General features: G+C 36.3%; 3 protein-coding genes across 3 annotated transcripts; 1 reads left to right on the plus strand and 2 right to left on the minus strand.

Moving 5' to 3' along the window:
• Positions 1 to 2,942, minus strand: LOC110714556. The gene is made up of 3 exons (XM_021893099.1): positions 2,744 to 2,942; positions 1,536 to 2,393; positions 1 to 449 (listed from the first exon to the last, which is right to left on the minus strand). The coding sequence occupies exons 1-3, from the start codon at positions 2,940 to 2,942 to the stop codon at positions 1 to 3; spliced, it is 1,506 nt and encodes a 501-aa protein (XP_021748791.1).
• Positions 2,943 to 6,150: 3,208 nt separating this feature from the next.
• On the plus strand, positions 6,151 to 10,003 carry LOC110712993 (fructose-bisphosphate aldolase-lysine N-methyltransferase, chloroplastic-like). Its single transcript, XM_021891453.1, has 6 exons — positions 6,151 to 6,704; positions 6,828 to 6,856; positions 7,855 to 8,066; positions 8,288 to 8,410; positions 9,071 to 9,475; positions 9,591 to 10,003. Exons 1-6 carry the CDS (start codon positions 6,229 to 6,231, stop codon positions 9,807 to 9,809), a joined length of 1,464 nt encoding a protein of 487 aa, XP_021747145.1. The 5' UTR covers positions 6,151 to 6,228; the 3' UTR covers positions 9,810 to 10,003.
• Positions 10,004 to 10,813: 810 nt separating this feature from the next.
• LOC110713001 (uncharacterized protein At1g04910-like) lies at positions 10,814 to 19,405 on the minus strand. Its single transcript, XM_021891462.1, has 8 exons — positions 18,575 to 19,405; positions 16,900 to 16,967; positions 16,721 to 16,809; positions 16,478 to 16,640; positions 15,447 to 15,736; positions 13,178 to 13,382; positions 11,837 to 11,994; positions 10,814 to 11,660 (listed from the first exon to the last, which is right to left on the minus strand). Exons 1-8 carry the CDS (start codon positions 18,828 to 18,830, stop codon positions 11,375 to 11,377), a joined length of 1,515 nt encoding a protein of 504 aa, XP_021747154.1. The 5' UTR covers positions 18,831 to 19,405; the 3' UTR covers positions 10,814 to 11,374.
• Between the last annotated feature and the right edge of the window lie 3,762 nt (positions 19,406 to 23,167).

A 23,167-nucleotide genomic window follows, 5' to 3' on the forward strand; every position in this document is an offset into this window, starting at 1 on the left:
CTATTTCTTCACCCTTAAAGCATTCATGAAGGAGAAAACGTCATGGGCAATTAGAGCATAGTCTGACGTAAGACGTCCTGGAGCAAAAGCATTCTGGTAATCAGAAACCAAAGAAGGTAGAAGAGGACGGAGCCGACCAGTAATACATTTGGCGATGCACTTGTAAAGTACATTACAAAGGCTAATAGGACGAAATTGCGAGACAAGCTCTGGGCTATCAACCTTAGGAAGCAGAGTCAAGAAAGTACGGTTCCACTCCTTTAACATATAGCCATGAGTAAGGAAGTACTGAACTACGCCAACTACAAAAGGATTGACCAACGACCAATGAACTTTGAAAAAAGCAGAAAAGAAACCATCCGGACCTGGAGGTTTGTTGTCATCAATACCAAACATGGCCTCCTTAATTTGCAGAGCTGAAAAGGGGATTAACAACTCTTTTTGCTGGTCTAAAGAAAGAGAAGGAAGATGAATCTAATCCCACCAAGAAGACTCTGATACCGGAGAGGAATCCTGAATGGTATACAAATCCTTGTAAAACGAAAGCACCATTGACTTAATACTAGGGGTGTTCATATCTGGGTACCCGGATATTCGGGTACCCGAAAATCCGGGTACCTGGATCTTCGGGTAGTTAATAAGTCGGCCCGTGTCCCGTCCCAGGTACCCGGATTTTTTTTTTTTAAAATAAGTTTGTACATAAAACCTAGTTTATATCTTATTTCAAGTTATAAATCTTCCATTTATCACAATGCTAAGATTTGTGAGAATCAATTAGGACTTAGGATAACTTAATTGCTTGTTATGTCCAGTGCTTTCTATTTGTTTATTTTTTAGTTTATTTTCAAGTTATGTATTCTGGTAAAGCAAGTTCTCTATAAGCATGCTGACTTGGTGTTGTTAGCTTTGGTATATCAGTATCCGATGAACTTCCTGCTCCAAGAAAATCCAGAAGTTGCCTAAACTTCTTCTCCCAAACTGCATTGTTCTCAGCAATTTTTCTGTCCACGTCATTCTTAACAGCTTTCCGCCTCTTTTTTTGCCTTGTTCAGCTTCTAATTTAGCTTGTTCTGCTTCTGTTCTAGCATTTTCAACATATTTTCTTGCATCTTCAATTGCTTGATCTTTTTTTTTTTTTTTTCTTTTTAACGGGTACTCGAGATTAGCCATGTCCCGGCCCACGAAACTGCTATTTTAGCGGGACGGGTTCCCGACCCGAAAAAACCAGAAAAATTTGTCAATTTCCCATCGGGTTTTTGCGGGTCATCGGGTAATCGGGACGGAACAACCGGGTCGGGTTTTTTTGAACACCCCTGATTAATACCCACAGGATCAATAACCCAAGAACCATTAGAGGAGTTCAAAGTGTGAATTTTTATTACGACATCGACAAGAATGAACTAAAGAAAAAAGGAGACGAGAGTGACTTTCTCCAGTCGCGTCCTAATTAATTTTCGCACGCTGACGCCAAAACATAAAAGTAGCTTGAGCCTCTGCAACCTTTTTCTCTCCCGTAGTGATAAAAAGACACCGACCTATACGAGTATGCAAGCTAGAAGCTGCCTGACCAATAGATAGGGCTAGAGACTTCCAATCAATATCCCACAATCGTTTATGAGAAGTACACCAAGCTAACAACCGATCTCTAATGAAAGATAACCTGCGAGACAGGGAAAACATCGGAGAACCAACAACAACAATTGAAACTACAGAGTCAACTATAGAATGTACATCCTTTGTCGATAAACACCAATTTTCAATCCGATAAGGTCGTTGAACTCCAGTATCCTCTATTGAATCCCGGAAAATAATGGCAGCATGATCCGAGAATAAAATAGGTTGATGAAGTACAGTGGCATCCGAATGATCAGTAAGCCAAGAAGGAGTAGCATAAGCTCTGTCCAAACGTTCCAAGATCGAATCCGAATCAATTTTATTGTTAGTCCAGGTAAATTGTGGACCTAAAAACGGGATATCCACAAGATCTGAATCCAAACGCCATTGAGTAAAGTCCAACTGACCCGGAATCAAGGCATTACCGCCTACTTTATCCGAAAGATATTCAACTTGATTAAAATCGCCTAGAAGAATCACGTTTGGATAAGCATCTATGAGCTCAGAAATCGTATTCCAAACTTCCAACCTATTAGAAATATACGGTGCACCATACACAAGCATATAATATTTTGTTACATCACTCATAACATATTTACAAAGGATAACATTTTGGGATATAAACATAGGAACCAATCCTAACGGAGCAAGCCAAAAGACAAACAAACCACCACTTAGGCCTACCGCGTCTATACCACAACTACCCGAAAACGATAAAGATGCTAACTTTTGTGCAACACTATGCACAGGAAGCATAGTTTCCATGAGGAAAACTACATCTAAACCATAAAAGCGGACTTACGACAAAATATAAGGAATTTTAGGGGTGTCCGCTTGTCCTAAACCCCTACAATTCCAAGCACCAACTTTCATCTCGACCCGGGTGGCCCAATACGGGGGGCCACCGAACCCTCAGAAGAAGAAGTAGTAAAAACTGAAACTGAGAAACCCTTGCGCTTCTTACACGACATCAAACAAGAAAAACCACCTGCCTTATTTGACTGATTCCCCTGAAAAGCTGAAGAGCAGAGGGTTCCAATTTACCGCCTGCCTGTTTAGTTATACAACGACTCTTGAACCAACTTCGAACTTTTCCTTATCCTTTACCCATAAGTTTACCAGAACTGACTTTTAGCCTTCTTAGCAAAGCTTCTTACACTAGCACAGTGCCTAGAAGAGAGAGAATCGGTCACCAATATATCCAGATAAGGAGGCGATGAGGATGGAGTACAATCCATAGGGAGTGCTTCATCAAATCCCGCACCATTAGAAGACTCTAACTTAGGTATATCCACCACACCAATAATACTTGTCGAACTAGTGACCATAATGGTAGAAGAAGAAAAATCAACCAGAGACGAGACAACAAAGGCCCCAGAAGATAGTTTGGCTTCATAACCTGAATGTTCTAGTTGTAAAGCCGGGAGAACACCAACATTTGATCTCGATTTTTTTTGGTTTTTTGGATAGCTAGGATCAGGTGGTTCACGTTTTCTTAGCAAGAATTTGTTTAAATGATGAAATTTAAGGATTGATACGAGGTTGACAGTATTTGGAATAGGTATTCAGGTCATGGATGGTGGAGAGGCATAAAATTTTAGTTTTGTTGGTTCAGGTTGGTTGGGCACTAGAGGGTGCAGACTACTATTTGACGGATGCTCTGCCCTTAAAGTGGGGAAGTGCCTTGGAGAGCAAGTAGAATGCCTCCTTTTGTTACATTGGTGAAGAGGTTTAAAGGCTTTGAAGAGATTCAGTCTAGAAGACCTGAATTTCTCAATCCTGTCAAGGCCAATGTTCTTATTTGATAGTTTAGGACTCAGGCCTTCACTAATTTCACATAAATCACCAATACAATTAAGCGAGGCCTTAATCAATCTTGGAGATGCTCTACAATTCATTTTCTTATGGCCAATTTTCCCACAAGAAGAGCAAATATAAACACATTCTCAACTTTAAAGTTCATCCACTTAGGTTTAGTATCCATTTGAACAAGGAAGAATCCTGGAGGTAAAGGCTTTAAAATAGGAATACTCAACTTTGCTCTAATTGAACAAATAATGCCAGCAAAAGGGAAAAGAACTTCTAAGCAATCAATTCGTCCCAATTTCTCAAGAAATAGCTCAATAAGACGTAACTCACGTAAGTTTAACGACAAGTCGTCCAAACGAACCCACAAGGTTGTGTGGTCGAACACGATGTCTTTAATTGAACTACCCGGGTTCCACGGCTTGAAGACAAGAAGAGCGGTCTGATATGTGGCTGTCCCAGGTTGATTAAGGCATACATGTCCCTTTTATCAGTACAATTAAAAAGAAAGCGATCTCCCACCTTCGTTAGAGCACTACCAATGGTGAGCTAAAAATTTGCTCATGGGCATTTTGGGTGGGCATAAAATTTGCTCATGCATTACAATGGTGAGCAAATGAGAAAAAGCTAAAAAATGCTCATGAGCATTTCTGAAAATGCCTAAGACTTGAGCATTTTTGAAGATGAATAGTGCTCTGGTGGACCCCACAATTTGCAATAGTTATATTTTTTTGTAACGCAAATTCTGAAATAAATATTTATTAAAAAAAAAAATTAAAATTACCAACGGTCATAAAATTTAATTCTCTATAAATAGACATGCATTTTGGTATATTTTGGTGTAATTTCAGAAATACCATAAATCCTCCATATTCTTTATTTTAACGATAAAAACGACACAAATAAAAAAAAAAATTACACAAATTTAGACTAGTTTTTTATTTATTTGGAGTAATATTGTTAAAATATAAATGAAATTAATAAATAAAGAAGTGTTGTGTAGGAGAGAGAAAGTAATAGTGGGGTATTGAAAAAGTAAGAGAGAGAGAGTAGTGGGCAAGCATTTTTTTTTTTGCTCACCATTAGGAGAGAAATTGTGAAAAAAATTTACCCATGGGAAAAACAGATTTGTTGAGAGAGAAAGTGGGTAGAGAGATAGTGGGTGGACATTTTTTTTTGCTCACCATTGAGAGTGGTCTTACTGAGATTAATCCAAATTTTTTCCATTGATCGGAAACCCACTTTTGAATTATCTCTTAAGATTACATAAGCTATCTTGTCGTTCAAAGGCAAACACTTCATGTTCAAAGAAGAATACATCAATTGATGAAGTTCTCATCTTGTGATGTCTGCATTCAACTCGAATCATTTTTTTCCGAATACACATGAGGGATCCTCTGTTACGTACACTCTTTCCAGCCAGATAAATAGCCACTGCTGGAGATCAATGCTACGGTGCCTATTTCTAGCAATTTTCTTCCTGCAGATGTACACCATCCAATCAAGTGCTCGTACAGCCTTCACCACGATTATGCATGCAACAACCACACAATTCCTTTCCGGTTATCTAATTTGCCAGCCCTGCTCTATTGTATTGTCAATTCATTTCTAATAGTAAGAGTGGTTCTTTTGCTGATATTATCATCTTGACAAAATAACTAAAAAGGCGTAAATAAACTGCCACATTTCTTAAGTTTGCAACATCCAGATTAGGGTGTCGGTTTGTAAGTATTAATGTTAATAATTTGAAAATTTGCGACCAAAGTCGAAGATGATTGAATATGGATTTGGTTACAAGTACGACGTAACAAAGCATTAGAAAGTCGGTGAGTGTAGGGAAGACAATGTCACGTACTCACGTAAGACTTGTCCTCTTCAACTTATTTTAAAAACTTGTTAATTATTCTTTGTTAAAATCAAATCAAATTATAAATATTTAGATTGCATACGAATTGAAAAGAATCTAACGAAATTTCACTTGACTAAGCTGATATTATAGCCGAGTCTTAGTTTGTTAGATTTAAAGCTTGATAAGAATACTTTTAGTGTTTGAGCATCGAGCCATCTCGAGCTTGAATGATCTTTTAAAAATGTTGTTCGAGTTTGATCCTTTAAGGTGTTGTTTGGTTGGAAGATAATTTCCTTGGAAATGAAATTTTCTAGGAAGTATTAAAATGAAGGTGTATTTGGTTGGAGGGAAATAAACTAAACATGGGAAATAGCAATTTCAAAGAAAATACAAATTCCTACAACCCATGGGAAATTACTCACCACCTCCCCCCTTGGTGAGTTAAATTTCATTGGAAATGCAATTTCTAATAGTGTCAACCAAACAAGTTAGCTTAATTCCTAGGAAAATCATAAGGTAGAAAATTTCCCATGAAATATAAATTCCCATCGAAAGTTAATTCCCATGTGAACCAAACGAGCACTAAGAGTTTATCATGTTATAATCAGGCTTGAACAAATTTATAAATGAAATCAACCACTATTTTTCTAGTCAAAAGTTTTATATTGGCTATTGATTGAGCTTGTTTGTGAGTAGTTCGTGAATACATTAGCTCATTTACACCCTTATCTGAATATATCTCAGATTAATACGGAGTATGTCTATTATTGCAAATGAAAATATATTTAGTAAAAATAAAAGTAAAACTACAAATAATGAAAAAGTCAAACCGTGAAAATTATCGAATCAGTCAAACAAGATCAATGAATAAATATGTGGCGACACTAGTCATCAACTCATCTACAACCTTTGGATTGGGATTTAGATTTCCTTCCTATTCTCAAGGTGAGTAAGCTAAAATGGCAACTTTATTCACTCTAACTCCTTCATCAAAATCTTCCTTCTTCACCCCTTTCAAAACCACCCTTAACTCAAAGCCCCATTTTCCCACTCTCAGAAATCCTCTCTCAATCAGATGTTTCCGGCCACCGGAAACCGACACGCCACCGGAGCTTAAAAAATTCTGGGGTTGGCTCTCCGACAAAGGTATAGTCTCTGCAAAATGCCCTGTAAAACCAGGGATTGTTACAGAAGGATTAGGACTAGTTGCCCAAAAAGATATAGCCAGAAACGAGGTCGTTTTGGAGGTTTCCAAGAAGTTTTGGATAAACCCAGATACAGTTGCAGCTTCAGAAATTGGGTCAGTTTGTAATGGGCTTAAGCCTTGGGTTTCTGTTGCTTTGTTTTTGATGAGAGAGAAAAAATTGGGTGATTCTTCTGCTTGGAAGCCTTACATTGATATTTTGCCTGATTCTACTAATTCTACAATTTATTGGTATGCTTTTTGGTTATTTTGAATGGTTTTTTTAATTAAATTTTGGCATTTGTAGTGGTTTAATTGGTGGGTATAAGATGGGTTTAAGCTAAATGAAGTTTTGGTTGTTATTTTGCAGAGCAGGTCAGAAGAGGAACTCTCTAAGCTTCAAGGTTAGTTCAGATTTTCTTTTTTGTGATTGTTCTACTTTGAAATTATTCATTAATTGTTCGTATTTAGTTGTCACATTACTAATCAGTTGCACTATCATGGTGAAAATGTTATTCGGAAGATGGGAGTATTTACTACCTCTGTTCGGAATCAGTTGTCGCATTACTAATTTGATTGTGATATCACGGTGAGAATGATTTTGGTACGAGGGGGTATCATCATTTTTCTATTTTGAATTCATGTTGAAATTATGGTGTTAGAAAATCTGAATTAAATGCTAGCTCCCACATGATTCTATAACAAGGCTCACACGCTTCTCGCGAGAGGGAGGTGATGTATCATATATTTGCATTATTTCATTTGCCCTTCTTAAGAGGTTTTATTCTGAATGCATGAAACTTTGTTAAACAAAGATAGATACAATTTGGGGTTATATCTAGTTCTTCGATTCTTGTCATTACTAGTATGACAAGAATCGTGGCATATCTCTGTACATCTAAAAAATTCACACCCAGGTCTATGTTGAAACTTTTATCCATGTTTCCATTCAAACCATCAATTTTCTAGTATTGATGTCAAATTGATATAGTAGTTCCATGATTTGCTGGACCGTCTCTGTGGCTACTAGGTAAAGTTTCTCAAATCACTTCTTTCATGGCACTTCATATTGCTTCTTGTTATCACCTGAAGTTAGGAAGTAGGAGGGACTTTATCTATCTCAAACTAATTTAAGTGTCATACACAGCATTGTATTAGTCTGTTCAAGAATTGAGAGTGGTACATTTATATCTTGTGTTGGAATGAAGAGTGTTGAATAGTATATATGCTATTTTAAATTTAGTATGGAGGTTTGTTTTATTTGGAAATTGGTTATTGAGCCGAAACACCGCCTATTTATCCTGTTCAATAGATCAAATGTATACATGTGGACATTGAAGAGTTTCTTTTGACGACAATTTCTGATCTGCCTACCATAATGTCATCTGTAACATCCTTGTAGGTAGCCAGTTGCTGAACACGACATTGGGTGTGAAGGAGTTAGTAGCAAATGAGTTTGCAAAATTGGAAGAAGAAGTAATAGTTCCCAACAAGCGATTATTCCCTTTCGATATAACACTAGATGACTTTCTTTGGGCATTTGGAATGCTAAGATCAAGAGCATTCACTCGCCTCGAGGGCCAAAGTCTTGTTCTAATCCCCATGGCTGATTTGGTAAATTCTCTCTTTTATTCTCCCTAAATTACATAATTTGGGAATGAAATTTTCAAATATTTATTTTATGATATATATAATGCATGATCAATATTCTTTGGCCCTTGGATATGACAAATGGCTGATATATGCATCATTACGGAGTACAACATTGAGGATATCTGTAGTAACTTTTAGTTGGAAAGTTTTATAAACCTAACATGTAGAAATGGGTGCAACAGATCAATCACAGTCCTGATATAACAGCACAAGATTATGCCTGGGAAGTCAAGGGAGCTGGTCTGTTCTCTAGAGAACTTCTATTTTCACTTAGGAATCCCATCCAAGTGAAGGCTGGTGGTCAGGTAATTTTTCGCTCTCTAATTTAAATTGAAGTATGTGCTTATTTCAATGTCAAATCTAATATATATATATATATATATATATATATATATATATATATATATATATATATATATAAAGGGGAGTTTTTTCCCGAGTTTTTAGAAAGCCACATAGGACAAAATTTTCTTAACGCGACATGTAAGATAATAAATTTGAGTGATAGCCAATCAAATAAGAGATTTGTAAATTCTTTTAGAATTAAATAATTCAAATGCCACATAAGCAAAATTGGCAAATGAAATTTTAAAGTTTAAATTAATGAAATATAATATATTATCTTTTGAAATTAGTAACTTTATCTGTTTGACCGGAAATTCACAATTTATTTTAAAATAAAATATTAAATGATATACTACATACAACGAATAAAATAACAAATTTTATCACGCAAATACAAAAAAATATTTGTTTTAAGAAATACAAATAAACCGTGCATCGCACGGGCTTCATCTAGTACCTATTATAAAGGCCCACGACCCCCACGTTACTTAAAATCTAAGTTGGATAATGAATTCTAAAGTTCATTCAATACTCAAAGTGCTTATTTCCTTCTGCTTGTATTAATTACTACTCCAAACACATTCCATGGTTGCATCATAATCAACAGTTTTTTTCTACAGGTATTGATCCAATATGATTTGAACAAGAGCAATGCTGAATTAGCCTTGGATTATGGGTTCACTGAATCTAGGTCAGAACGAAATGCATACACTTTGACACTGGAGATACCTGAGTCCGACCCTTTTTTTGCGGACAAGCTAGACATAGCTGAGTCAAATGGCATAGGAGAAACTGCCTACTTTGATATTGTTTTAGATCAGCCTCTTCCAGCTATTATGCTCCCATATCTGAGGCTTCTGGCACTTGGTGGAGATGATGCTTTTCTCCTTGAGTCTATATTCAGGAACTCTATATGGGGCCATCTTGATCTTCCTGTAAGCCCTGCTAATGAGGAGCTCATATGCCAAGTGATTCGCAATGCTTGTACATCTGCTCTATCTGGTTACAGTACCACCATCGAAGAGGTTAGTTTGTCCCAGTTCAGATCGAATTCCATTATTTTTATTCAGTTTTAGTGTGTCTCTATAATTGACCTCTCTTTAATTATGCCACAATAACAATAATTCATGCTTGGTGTAGGATGAAAAGTTGTTGGCACAAGGGGATTTAGATCCGAGGCTTGAGATTGCTATCACGATAAGATTGGGGGAAAAGAAGGTGTTGCAACAGATTGATGAGGTTTTCAAAGAAAGAGAGACGGAATTGGGTGGCTTTGAATACTACCAAGAGAGGAGGCTGAAGGATCTAGGTCTTGCCGGGGCACAGGGAGAGAAACTCCCTTGGATAGGAGAGGTGTAGTTATATTAGTTGATTGTACGAAATGCAGCCAATGAAAACTCATTCGCAGTTTTTTTATAATGGCTACTAGAGAAAATCACTTGCCTGAAATTGTATATGAAGAAATTGAATGCTATAGCATCTCCCATTGTGTATCTTGCAGATCAACTATGGGATATAATTACAGCGTATGGTGCATGGAATTTGACTTGAAATTTTCTCTTATCACTTAATGTTTAGGCAAGTTGATCCACTACATTAAACATGCATCTGAGGGTTAAACCAACATACTCCAGTTAGTACGGAGATATTCGACAGTATGGTGCTGTAGTCACACAAGACTGCCTCCTATTAACTCGAATAGCTTTGTTAAAATCATTAAGCTTTTATTCATTTTATCGGATTTCTCCTATGATTATGGAAACTATAGTGCTGAATATTTTGCTACTCCGTATAATTGTTACCACTGGAAGCGGCAGTAAAAAATACGAGACAGTACCAACCACCCTTCTCCCTTCTTTATGTTATTTTATGTTCTTTTCCCTTTTTTTTTAATAATGTTTAGGTCTAGCTATTGGTCATCTCCTAAAAAAGGAGGCTTTTATTTTTTTTGGTGCTAAAAAGGAGGCTTTTATGATGAACCTTACCTTATGATAATATAACACAAACTATACTTAAACACCCTGAATTGAGCAATTGACGTACACTTTTTGACGACAGTAAAATGAACTTTAACCTTCAATGTGCCCATGTTAATCTTACTGATAGGAACTTATGAAGTTGTGATCTTTTAGAGCACATCGAGAATCATGAACTTGTGTCCATGACCTAATCACACTTTATAAAAATTGACCTAATTACACTCGATACCTTGAACATGTCTTTGACATAAACACAGAGAGTACCAGTTTAACCTCCCCTTTGAAGATCATTTTCAAAGTTGATTCATGGCAAAAGTGCTACTAGTATGATCACATTCAATGCAGAGTTTACACGGACAAAATACTTCGTATTATACTACAGAGTCAAGGAGAAACTTACATTTCATAACTTATATTAACTTTTATGGAGTTTGATTCAGGTGAAAAATGAATTACACTTTACAAGTTAGGGAGAAAAGAAAATAGAAGTCGAAAATTCCAATGCTCTGCTGAAAGCTATGGTAAAAAAGGCAGAAAAGAACCAAACTGCTGCTTTTGCAGGATGATATCAGTTTATACCTACTTATCACTCTTCATCATAAACAATCTCTCCTAAACTCATGGCAGAAATGTACCAAGTCAATCACGATTAAACTATAGTAACCTATTGAGGCAACCTACTAATTTTTAAATTTGCTAAGAGACTAATACTCAACCTTGAGCACAAAGCATCATTATACTCTGGTACCTAAATCAGCTTTAAGCAGACTGCAAGTACAAACGAGAACTCATGTTCACCTTCCACTTCCCTTGACTATTCACAAGATATCTTTGCATCCGTATTCATGGCCGCGCAAACCTTTCAGGATAAGCAGACCAAATTCTTTCAAGGACTTACCCGTGATCACTTGATTATAGACAAATTAGCTCTAAGTATCAAACTTGTCAATTGAAACCTCGATGTAAAACACTTGTGTTACTGGCTGCTATTACGTCATTGCAATGTAAATCTTTGCACAGGCACTCCAGCGGATTAGCATAAAAATAATCCTCCTCTTTTGGTCTATCAGGAATAACATTCCTCAATACAGGTTGTCCTGATCTGTTTACATGCGCCTCGTTAACAGCAACAACAAAACTGCCCCATGATAAAGTCCCATTCTGACGTAAATCAATTAATTCAACAAGCCTCTTTCGATACAATAAAATGGTTTTCTTGAAACCGAGATACCTGAAATAAATTGGTTATTCATAGTCAGCATCATTATTAAAGTAATTAGTGTGAATGAAATCCTCCATTACTTCAAAAAGTGAATAGGAGAAACTCCCACTTTGTTCATATAGCTTCATTCAATATTCATTTCATTTTTAAGCAAGTTCAATCCCCAAGAGAAGTATGATAGATACCTGCGATGACCTTCAACTAGCCTTGCCATGTTTCCATCATACGTTGGAAGAAATGTATTACTAGCAACTGAAACCATAAAATCTAAGGCTGCCATTTGAGAAGAATGATTCCGGAATTGCCTTAAATCATCTGGATCAAGCAGCATATCCTTCTTAATCTGCAATCATATAGAGTAGGTGAATATTGCGCACAAACTCATTGGATGAGTCAAGTCAAGTACTGAAACACATTGCTTTCAGACATTCAGGTCATGCCTAGCAAGTAAAGCAATTTAACAGATAGCAGTGATACTACACCCTTATATATTCAAATATATTCAACAAATCTCAACTTCATCTTCGTGCCCAAGCAAAAACCAAGGACAACGTTGAAATCCTTGGCATTTCCTGGTGTTGCAACCAACATCAGCTATAGTACCACTCACAGTGGCCAAGATAGTAGATTTAAGAACTACAAGTGCAGGAATTAAGTTACAGATTGTCAATCATGATGATGAGCATGAATGTAGTGAGCAAAGCCAAGTGCAGTTGTGAACAGAGATATACGTCAGACTGGAACGCAAACAACAGATCAGCACATTCCACAATTGACACTATCATATTAAGCTATAAGCTTACATACACCTAATGCATCACTTTCGAAGCTAATGAGCCATACATCTCTTTCCAAGCCAATGAGCCATACACATTACAATAATTTACAGATTGTCAATCATGATGATGAGCATGAATGTAGTGAGCAAAGCCAAGTGCAGTTGTGAAACAGAGATATACGTCAGACTGGAACGCAAACAACAGATCAGCACATTCCACAATTGACACTATCATATTAAGCTATAAGCTTACATACACCTAATGCATCACTTTCGAAGCTAATGAGCCATACATCTCTTTCCAGGCCAATGAGCCATACACATTACAATAATTTATGGAAAAAAAATAAAGAGCCATACACATAACAATAATTTTCGGAAAAAAATCAAGTCAAAGCTCAATAAGTTGTATTAGAATGGTCCCATAGTCATAAAGCTATGTAATCTACGAAGTCCAAAAGCCCTGTCAACGGGACACAAAAAGTTAAACATATTGCATTACACCCTATTAAGCACTTCAACCCCCACCCAATAAACGGAGGACCCGACAAAGAGAGGACCCAACAAACGATCACCAAAATATATCACTCACAATATTTTGGAAACAAAGGAGGAAATTATATATCACATCAGACAAGTACCAGAAAGCCAAAAGAAAATCAGAATATAAAGCAGCTGTCTGCCAAATCAGACAAGGTAGCAGATTGCAAAATTAAGCAGTGTTCGACAACAATTTATTGTCACTAACCGTATTAGGAAATGCAGCCCGTAAAGCTGCAAGTCTTCTTTCACTTCCATAAATTTCTCCAGAGGCAATATAGATCTGGGTAGTCTTATCAAAACCCAGCGACTGAAGAATTAAAGCAGTCTCCTCTGGCGTAAGAGGACATAAACCTTGAGCCCTCTTCTCTTCAGAATTGATCTCCTTATCCCTCCACCACGGGTATGCATACCTAAATAAAATGCATATTTCAACAGAAGCTAAATAAATTTCTTCATACAGGAATACCAGATCACATCAGAGAATTCAGAAAATATAACAGGTGCACAAGAATGACTACATAACTTTTCAAAGCAGGATTAAATTATTTTTCGCACTAAAGCAAAAGATTCCGTCGAAGGGGAGAGAGCATACAAGAATGACAAGATCTCATATCAGACACAAGAAAATAACAGAACAATTGACATATCAAGCTTTCATACAATATATGAACTCTATATTTAAGATGAATGACACACAACATGCCTAAAGAAAATAGGAGAAAAAATTAGGATATTTCGACAAATCAAATGCCAAATCCGAAGATTTTGCCCATATAAATTTCAAATTTGGCTGCATTGTTTTTACTCTATTCTCCTCATTCCCTCCCCTCTGGCCCCTCTCTCTCCTCATATCAGGCAAAAGAAAATAACAGAACAATTGACATATCAAGCTTTCATACAATATACTACCTCCATTTCATATTTTTTGCAACTTTGGAATATTTTATATCTCACAAATAATAACCGAAAGTTGCAAAAAATATGAAACGGAGGTAGTATAACTATATATTAAAGGTGAATGACACACAACATGCCTAAAGAAAATACGAAAAAAAATTAGGATATTTCGACAAGTTAAATCTCAAGTCCGAAGATTTTGCCCTAAATTTCAAATTTGACCCCAATGTTTTTACTCTATTCTCCCCTCTGGCCCCTCTCTCCCACTATACTTCTCCACTTCCCCAGCACAACCACCACCTGCCACTGAAACTTAGGGTATCAATTCTACACTCATTCTCACACCATTTCCATCAATGGCGGAATCTCTCAACGTAATCCATCCTTCGTTTCATTGGCAGCTGAACCATTGACAAGGCTCAAAACAACACCAGGCCCAATGGTTTACATCCCTCCACAAAAATCATCAGACTTTATGATGAGAATCTTGAGTTCTTGACATCCTTGAAGTTGATAAGTTTAAGTGCCCTTACCAGCCTCTACCTCTAAATCCTATGGGCACTTTGTGACACCAAGAAGTAGAAGAATATCCTTCTTGAATTGGATGGAGGGAAGCCTGACCTCGAACAGAAATAGGAGCTGTACGTCAGTTGCCAAAGAGGAAGAAAAGGGAGTTAGAAGGGGGGGGGGGTATGGATGGCGAGTTAACTATTTTTGTAAGACAATAAAAAATGAAGAAGTTGATGAGAATGTGAGTTAGTAGGAATGTCAATGGGCAGCATGGATGCAAATGATGTTCACCCCCTCCCCATCCTTGCTTAAAATTTCCATCCTCATCCCAGTCCCATCGCCTAGGGTAGGTACAAAATTCAAAACCATCCCTGCTCCACCACCCACTTGGCACTCACACCCCCCAAATACCCACCTTATCCACCCAAGATCCACCTTACACGCCCATTTTTAAAGTCTAGATTTTGGTAAATTTTAACCTACTTTTGAACACATTAATTTAATCCTGTTATTTAAAAAATAATTCTTTAAACTCCAAACACATCTCTCGCAAGTGTTTAGAGTGTAATGAAGTTATGTTGATTAAAAGAAAATAAATAAATAAAAAGTAGGTGTAGTCTAATCTTATATCATGCAGAGAGAGAAAGTAGGGTTTTCTTGATTAGAGTATAATGACTACAATCAATACACTATATAATAAAAACATTATATAAAACCCATGGCTTTGCATGGGTATGGTCAGGGCAAGGTGGCTATAAGCTGTTAATCACAAAAGTCAGGCTTTTTTAACACATCTAAAGCTGAATGCATTCTTGTAATTGAATACTGTGGATAGAAAATCTTAAACCCAATTGGCAACTTCAAACTTAAAAGAGCACACCAGATTCAATATTCAAGCAAAGACAATCGTTGGCAACCAATAAGACAGCTCAAAAGCTCAGGGATGACTAAACCAAAATCTTATTCTATTTACCACAACTAAAACAAGTCTTTCACACACATCATACCATTTAATAAAAGGCAAACATTCTTTGCAGGAAATTTTATTAGAATGTCAGCAAACCAACCTCATCTGCTTAAGTTCCTCAGCTTCCTCCTCAGTGCAGCCATGGTTACAACCAGAGAAAGCCAGCATGTCCATCTCATATCTCAGATGCAAAGCAACAAAAGGCCCCTTTGCTTGAAGTAGACGGATCAGCTTGTATCCCAGCGCCTCAATCTCAGGAGTGAATTTTAGAGCCTTAAAATTAACACGGCACCTGAGTCTCTGAAATTCAAGGGGAAGTCCATTGTTCGCTAAACGTGCATCCGTTTTATTAAAATGTATCACTTTATGCTTCTCAAAAAGAGGCAGAACCTGCATAATGCCCATCAGGTGAGAAGAGAAATGTATCAATAGAAAGAGATGTTGAAAAAAAACCAACAAAAAAGAAAACTACTTTTTTCTTCAGCAAAAAGCATACATTTTCATCAACCCACTAAACAGCCCACTAGCATGGACAGTATGTTTGAACTATGAAGTCACCATTAAGGCTATCAGAAGAAAGACATGGTCAAACAAGCAGATTAACAAGCTTCAACCAACATAATGACAGATAAAGTATCACTTTCAAGGCAAGTAAAAATTAGACACCCTTCGATTTCCTCTTACTGGCATTTCAAACTGCCAAATAACAATCCAAGTCATAGAAATACATCCAATTGAGTTGAGAATGTTACTAACGATTCCAAGTTCTTTTTTCATAAACAATTTTAGCCTTCAAGCATTAAGGCACTAATTAAAGGAATCTACAAAGCTAGAACACTTGAGCCAAATCATCAAAATGCCCTAAGCACAAAGAAAAAAATTTAAAGGTACATATAACCAACAATTACCATTTCATCATGCTCAACAGATTTGTGAAAACATAAATTTGCATAATGAAGCACTCAAAGTCCATGACAACTAAACGATCTATCAAGACATACATTGCTACAGAAATCACCTTTTATTTGGATTCCATCACTTCCATGTCAACAAAATATTAACATGAAAATCCCATCTCCTATGTAATCCACAAATCATCCTTGAAATGTTTTTTTAAGTGAAGGAACAAACCTGTTGGAAATAATATTTATCACTGGACCAGCTAATTGGTTGCATAACCAGTGGCCGGAAACCATGCTTCCTATTATATCTCTTTGGTAACCTCCTAATTATCCGAACCTCATCCCTCAGGGAATCAATGAAATGTTTCACATCAAAGATGTCCTCAAAATCACTGCAATAAGATTTAAAGGGATTAGGATTATACAAAATTACGTCAAAGAGATATACTTTACCCCACCGAACAAGTTATACCTTGTGTCTGCCCAGAAGGATGTCTTATCAAGCTCTGGGACAACCAAAGTGAGATTTAAGAAACGAGCAACTGTCACCATGTCACATATCTGAAATGCAAGAAGCCTAAGATGAGTAGATGACAACTTATGAAGTGAAGATGAGTAAGCTAACAAAAAACTAAGAACAAGAACACAAACCGCAGCACGCATTTGATTCAAACCTCCATTACATGTTACTCTTAGATAACCATTACTTGTGTAGTTTCCTGCAAGTAAATACAAAATTGATCAGCTAATTGAACCCTTTCAACATCTTTATTTTCTACATGAGAAAAGAGACTCTACCAGTCAAAGAAAAAACTTACAAAGCAGGCCCATGAGTCATAAAGTAAGGTAAAATTTGATAAGTTTCAAAAGCAAGATAAAATTTGATGCCAGAATGCAATTCATTACAAATCATGCTGTTGACACAAGATTCAATAATAGATGCAATGAATTACAAAATCAATACAAGCATATAACAAACTCAATGCTACGACATTTTTAAGACAGATTTTTTTAATCTATTGAAGCAAAGAGATAAACAGAATTGCACCTCTAAACAAAAAAATTCCAGAACATATCTGCTTAAATGTAAATTGTCATAGAAAAAGGATTTAAACTAGCTTGTAGGACAAACAAGTCACACCAAATACCACTGCCATCCACAAACAAAATTTGTACGTGGCAGTGATACTAATGTTTCTATTCTTGCCCTTGGTCTTGTGCCACAAATTTTGAAAAAATAATTCCCTAGTCAAAGCAATGATCTCAGATATCAATGCAAAAAGGTTCAGCAGATGATCTTTTGTTACTATTTCTATAAATATACTTATCTCAACAGGAGAAAAGTACATTGCCCACATCTTCCCTTGATGAAGAACTATGAATATAACCCTAAATATAGAAAAATTTGACGATGCTTTTGAGGATAAAAGGAGAATCTAAACGAAATTAAAAGAAGATATAGATAATCTAGCTTGTCCCCTACTTTTGTTGAAGCTAATTGTGAAATCAATAAATCATAAAGAATATGTAACCATCATTCTAGATTTGATCATATCTTGTAAATATTAGCCTTTCCATTATACGTTGTATCCGTATTAGGAACTCTGTAACACTTCAAATATTGATCAATCTGAGAACCCTAAAGCAAGGGGAATTACACATTTCTACACTATATTCTAGAGTCCTTAGTACATAGCGGTAATAACACACACTGTAAGAAATAATGATTAGAACCCATTATCGAAAAACCTACTAACTTCTGAGGCCCAAGGCTACTCCAATGAACCCACCCAGGATAATTCTTAAAGTGCCTTTGTTACAGGTATGGGGAACGATACCTCAACCCCAGTATCAGAGACATGGTGTTCTATTAACATTAATCACAGCCAGAGTGCGGAGTAAAAATTTTCCATTTCTCTTCAGCCATCAAATTAATGATTAAACTACCTTTAATGAAACAAATACGTTCAATTCTGATGACTCTGCGCACTCTGCACAACCCCCTCCCCTCCTTCCTAACCCGAGGCATAAGTCTCCAATTCCTCGGCAGGTAAAATTGCAATGCAAACTCAAATTCCTACCTAAACCATAAACCACACATCCAGGATGCTCCACCACTCGAAAAATACGATACCATCCACAATCATTTTCAAGTTTCGACAGTAAAAATAACTAGCATCGCGCCCATTGCCCGGAAATTAGCCAACATATACAAATTTCAAGCATAATAACATCAAGCAAACCATCCAATTTAACAAATATTGTAGAATTCATAACAGATTAAAAATAAAAGTTCGAAAAGTTCGAAAAAGAAGATTGAACTCACTTAGAGGTAAGAGAGGAGGTGGAGGAGGAGCATTAGGCGAAAAAGTAGAAACATGCGATAATCTATGGGAAAAACCAGCGAAGAAATGAGGATTCCATAGTTCGCCAAAGGCAACAAGCTGCACCAAAATAGTCCACAACAAAATGCTGGAACAAACCCTAATAAACCAAACTTTTAACCTAGTTCTCTCAAACATTGGTCCCACCGGAACCTTATCATACCTCACCGCCTGTAAACCGTCCGATCTAACCTCCATTTCTCTCTCCTCTTTCACCTCATCGCCGCCGATTCATCAGACCAAAAAACACCGTCAATTTTCGACGGAAAACGAGCACAATGTCGGCAAATTACAGCTTCAGAATCGATGAAATGCGGAAGAATTTGAATTTGAATTTGAAATTGAATTGAATTGAAGCTTTAGGTTGGGGTCTTCAATGGCGAAGAAATTGAAACCCTAGAAAATGGTGATGAAGATCGAGGGAGTGGAATGTGAGATTGGAATGATAAGCGCAGAAACCATGAGAGAGAAAGAGAATTCACGAGAGAGAGAAGGAGAGGGAATTTGTATTTAATCATCCATTAACAACATGAAGAAACAACCGTCTAAAAGAGAATTTTCATTTTTTTTTTTTTTTTTTGAAAAGTCTTTGGATTAAATTTCAAATTAAATTAAATGGGTCAAAATGTTGAATATTTTGTACCTAATCCATTTTTGGATGGGTTGCAAGTCAAGCAATATTACATGCTTACATGTAATGAAAGATTTTATTTATAATAAAAGTAATACAAAAAAATAAGGGCTAATAATGGTATTCATAACAAGTGTTTCACTTCCTAAGGTATTCAAAACAAATAATGACCGTAACAATCTATAATATGGGGAGACTTCAGCTGGGTAGTCAATTGAGCAGCACCGATTAAGGTCATTACTCAAAAGGACTTGCATGAGTCACTTCATCATAGATCCCATCTTTTGGGGGGTAATGATATGAGATAGTTTCTACTAAGTTATCTCCCGCTCTCAGTCTCGCTTGGAGATGGCACCTCAAACATCAATATGACACTGCTAAGCCTAGGAGCCACCTAGGTTAGTTCACAGCTGATTGGAATGACTCCCACTCAGCTCTTATTCGCACAAATATAAATGGTATTCATCAAAGTACAATAGAATAGGAGGTTAGACAATCTGTACTTTTAACTGCACCCTAATCTCTCTCTAAGGAAAACTTTCTCTCACTAAGACACATACAATTACTTAAACATTGAAGGGGAGTTCCTCGAGCCACCCCTGAGGGTAGTCACATGAGCTACTGTGTAGGTATCCCAACAGTCCAAAATCGGAGCCCAACCACTATACCTGGAACACCAATAATGCACTTAATCTTTATGATCTAAGTGTGTAGTTTGATAGTAATTGTTAGCTACTCCCGTACTTCATTGGCATGTCTTGGGATCAAATTCCACTAACACAATGAGAAAGGACGTTATTATTAAGTGATGAAATTGAGTAATCAAACATATATCCAAAAACCAGGTAATCTTTTACAATATACAATAATTAAACTATAGATTTATGTAATAATTAAAATGTCATTTTCGCTACTTTTAACCACAACATTTTAAAGTCTTAATCCTCAATTGTACAAGCTTCACCACATCCTAAATTACATCCCTCATTCCCATGCATGCCAATAATAATCGCTTTTATATCTACATACATGAATATGGGGCTAGTCTTTCTCTATCGAAGAGTTTTGTCTTATTAGAAATTCATATGTCAAATATGTGTGCCAAATAGGTTTGTAGTTTTGATTTTACAATCAACATTAATTCTCCCACTACTTTCTAACAAAACAAGGAAATCACCATCAATATATGATTGTGGGAGTTTGCTAAATGCTAACCCCAATTCATCAATAGTACATGAAGAAACAACTAAACAATTAAGGGTAGCGAGTTGTCACTATTTCGAAAATATGATGTTGCAACCATACACCCCATAGGCCATAGCACTCTTCAGCCATCACCATCACCACCAATCACCTTCGTTTTCAAGTGGGTGAATGAGTGAAAGCTTAAGGCAAGATAACAACATCTATCAAATTCACCCAAGGACGGGAAGTAAGTTTGGATATAAATTCTAAAATTACAGAACAATTTAAAAATCTAAATATCAAAAATTTAAAATTGACAATGTACCAAAAAGACCCTAGTTTCTAGGATTACATACTTCGTATTATAGGAAGTAGTACTTCTACTTTCGGTAATAGAAAATTTGGAGTAAAAAATAAGTCGACGGCAATAAAGTAATTCGTACGAGAATTTAAACTCACTTCTTTTCAAAGTAAATGTCTCACTTTGTCTTTCGTAATATCCACATCATCACCTTGACCAATATTTGAATATTGTATATATAAATTAAACTTAGTCATGTGAGTAATTGTTAAAATCGTCTTAAAGTTTTATTGACACTTGTGTCAGACAAAAAATGACATTTTTTTTTTCCAGTAGAGTAGAATAGAACAGAAAATATAGTTTAAGAGAATATGACCTTACTCGTTAATGCAGATTGAAAAAGTTCTTCTCCTTGCCTAAAATTCCTACAAACCATTTCCTACAAGGGCTACAACATTTATGCTTAGGCAAACGACCACCAAAAGAGTTGAAAAAGGAAGAAAAAGTGATGTTGAAGACGTAAATATGAAGTGATGAGTAATTGAGTGTGTTGTCCCCAAAGCACTCCATTCACTCACTCACTCAACTCACTATAATAATTGGATTTTCCAACGTTACAAATCTTACAATTATCAATGCCGGGATCAGTGCATGTAACTAGATCTATGGACCACCTATCAGGTTACCCTTTAACTACTTAATTATGGAATTTAAGAGTAATCACTATTTAATTAATGTTTATTTGCCCAACAAAAGGAGAAAATAAAGTCGGAATAGTGCGACACTACATGATGAGTACATTAATGCGCAATTAACTTCTGCTGTTTCACTAACTTCTACGTCTCTTTTTTTTAACTATTTCAATGTGTACAATTGTCAATTATCGCACTACCTCTCATTTTATATAGCGTGGAGGTACATAACCTAATGCTTGTACATCTTAAACTAATTCTTCTGTATATTAAGGATTGAGAATTTGAGACGTACTATGTGTTTTATTTTATATGCGTTTAATTTGAAAGCAGATTCAATTTATAATTTCATTTAGACTATTTTCAATATGGAAAAATAAAGTTTGTATTATTTGACAAAAGTTTCCACTAAGAACTAGTGGTTTAGGCTGTACATAGTTTTTGATGTAATTTTCCTTTTGATTCAATTTATCTATATACAATAATATCTTTCAAGGAAACATACTCAATTAACTATGCAAATTATATTTGAAGCGCATTATGTGTTGTTCAACTTGTATATTTAAATAAGTCAAATCTTTACTAGTGTCTCGGAGGCACTTCTGAAGCTAATAGCAAAGTCATCAAGGATATTTTGGACATTTTTTTTTACAAAAAACCTCAAAGACATTTGGTAAATATCTAAAATAGGAGTATCCATAAAAAAACCAAGATAATACAGTATATTACATACTATAAAAACTCAGGGCAACTAATCATGTATGCTTTTTCTTTTGTGCTTAAAGTTAAATGTTGGTTGAAGGCCCAGAGACCAACATTTACAGGTTGTTTGGGTAATGTTAAGGGAAGGAAAAGAAAGGGAGGGAGGGAAGGGAAAGGAAGGGGAAGGAAGAAAGACGAGTTTTCTTTCTAAATCTCTCCATTGTTGGAGGGATCATTTTTCTAGAATTTAGTCCCTCAATTTCTCTCCCCTCTAATTCCCTTCATCCCTAATTTTTTTATCCAAATGAAAGAAACTCCCTCCCTCCATTTCCCTTCCCTTCCTTTCCTTCCATTTCCTTCAATCCAAACACACTCTTATATTATGCTCCTATACTCCAATAGTATACGTAGCTAATAAGGTATGGTAACATGATTCTACATGTTTGAGGGAATTGAAGGAGATCGTGGCTGGGTGGGCTAGAACAATATTTATGGAATATATAAAGGAGGTTAAGGATGCGCACGGCCGGCCCTGGTTGAATCAGGTGACCACCCAAGGCCCATGATGGTAGGAGCCTAGGAGGGTCCAGAATCTCAATCAATAATTAGTAACAGTATATTCGTAAAACATACTCCTTACAGTTACTACAGTGGCACATGAAAAATGTTAATGGCATAGTTCCATAGTTGGTTGAGGCATATATGTTACTCGGCTTGGACAGCATCTAACATACACTAGGGGAACCTATGCTCGCCTGCCCGGGTGCACCTTCCCTTCAAGGACACTCTCTCAGCAGCTTCCTATATGTTGTCAAGGTGATCTGAACACTTAGTTGAACAGCGGGTTGGGATAACATTGATATAAGAGATGGTAGTTGACTGGTGGTGAAGCAGATGGTTGGTGAATGTAGTTGGCAATGGATTAATGGAAAGGCTAGAGGTGATGGTGGGTCACTATGGTGATTCCAATTGGGGTGATGAAACTCCAAAGTGAAAATTCAAATTGTAAACAACTAACAAGAGA

Source organism: Chenopodium quinoa, unplaced genomic scaffold, assembly GCF_001683475.1.
Source record: "Chenopodium quinoa cultivar QQ74 unplaced genomic scaffold, ASM168347v1, whole genome shotgun sequence".
Classification (NCBI taxonomy): domain Eukaryota; kingdom Viridiplantae; phylum Streptophyta; class Magnoliopsida; order Caryophyllales; family Amaranthaceae; genus Chenopodium; species Chenopodium quinoa.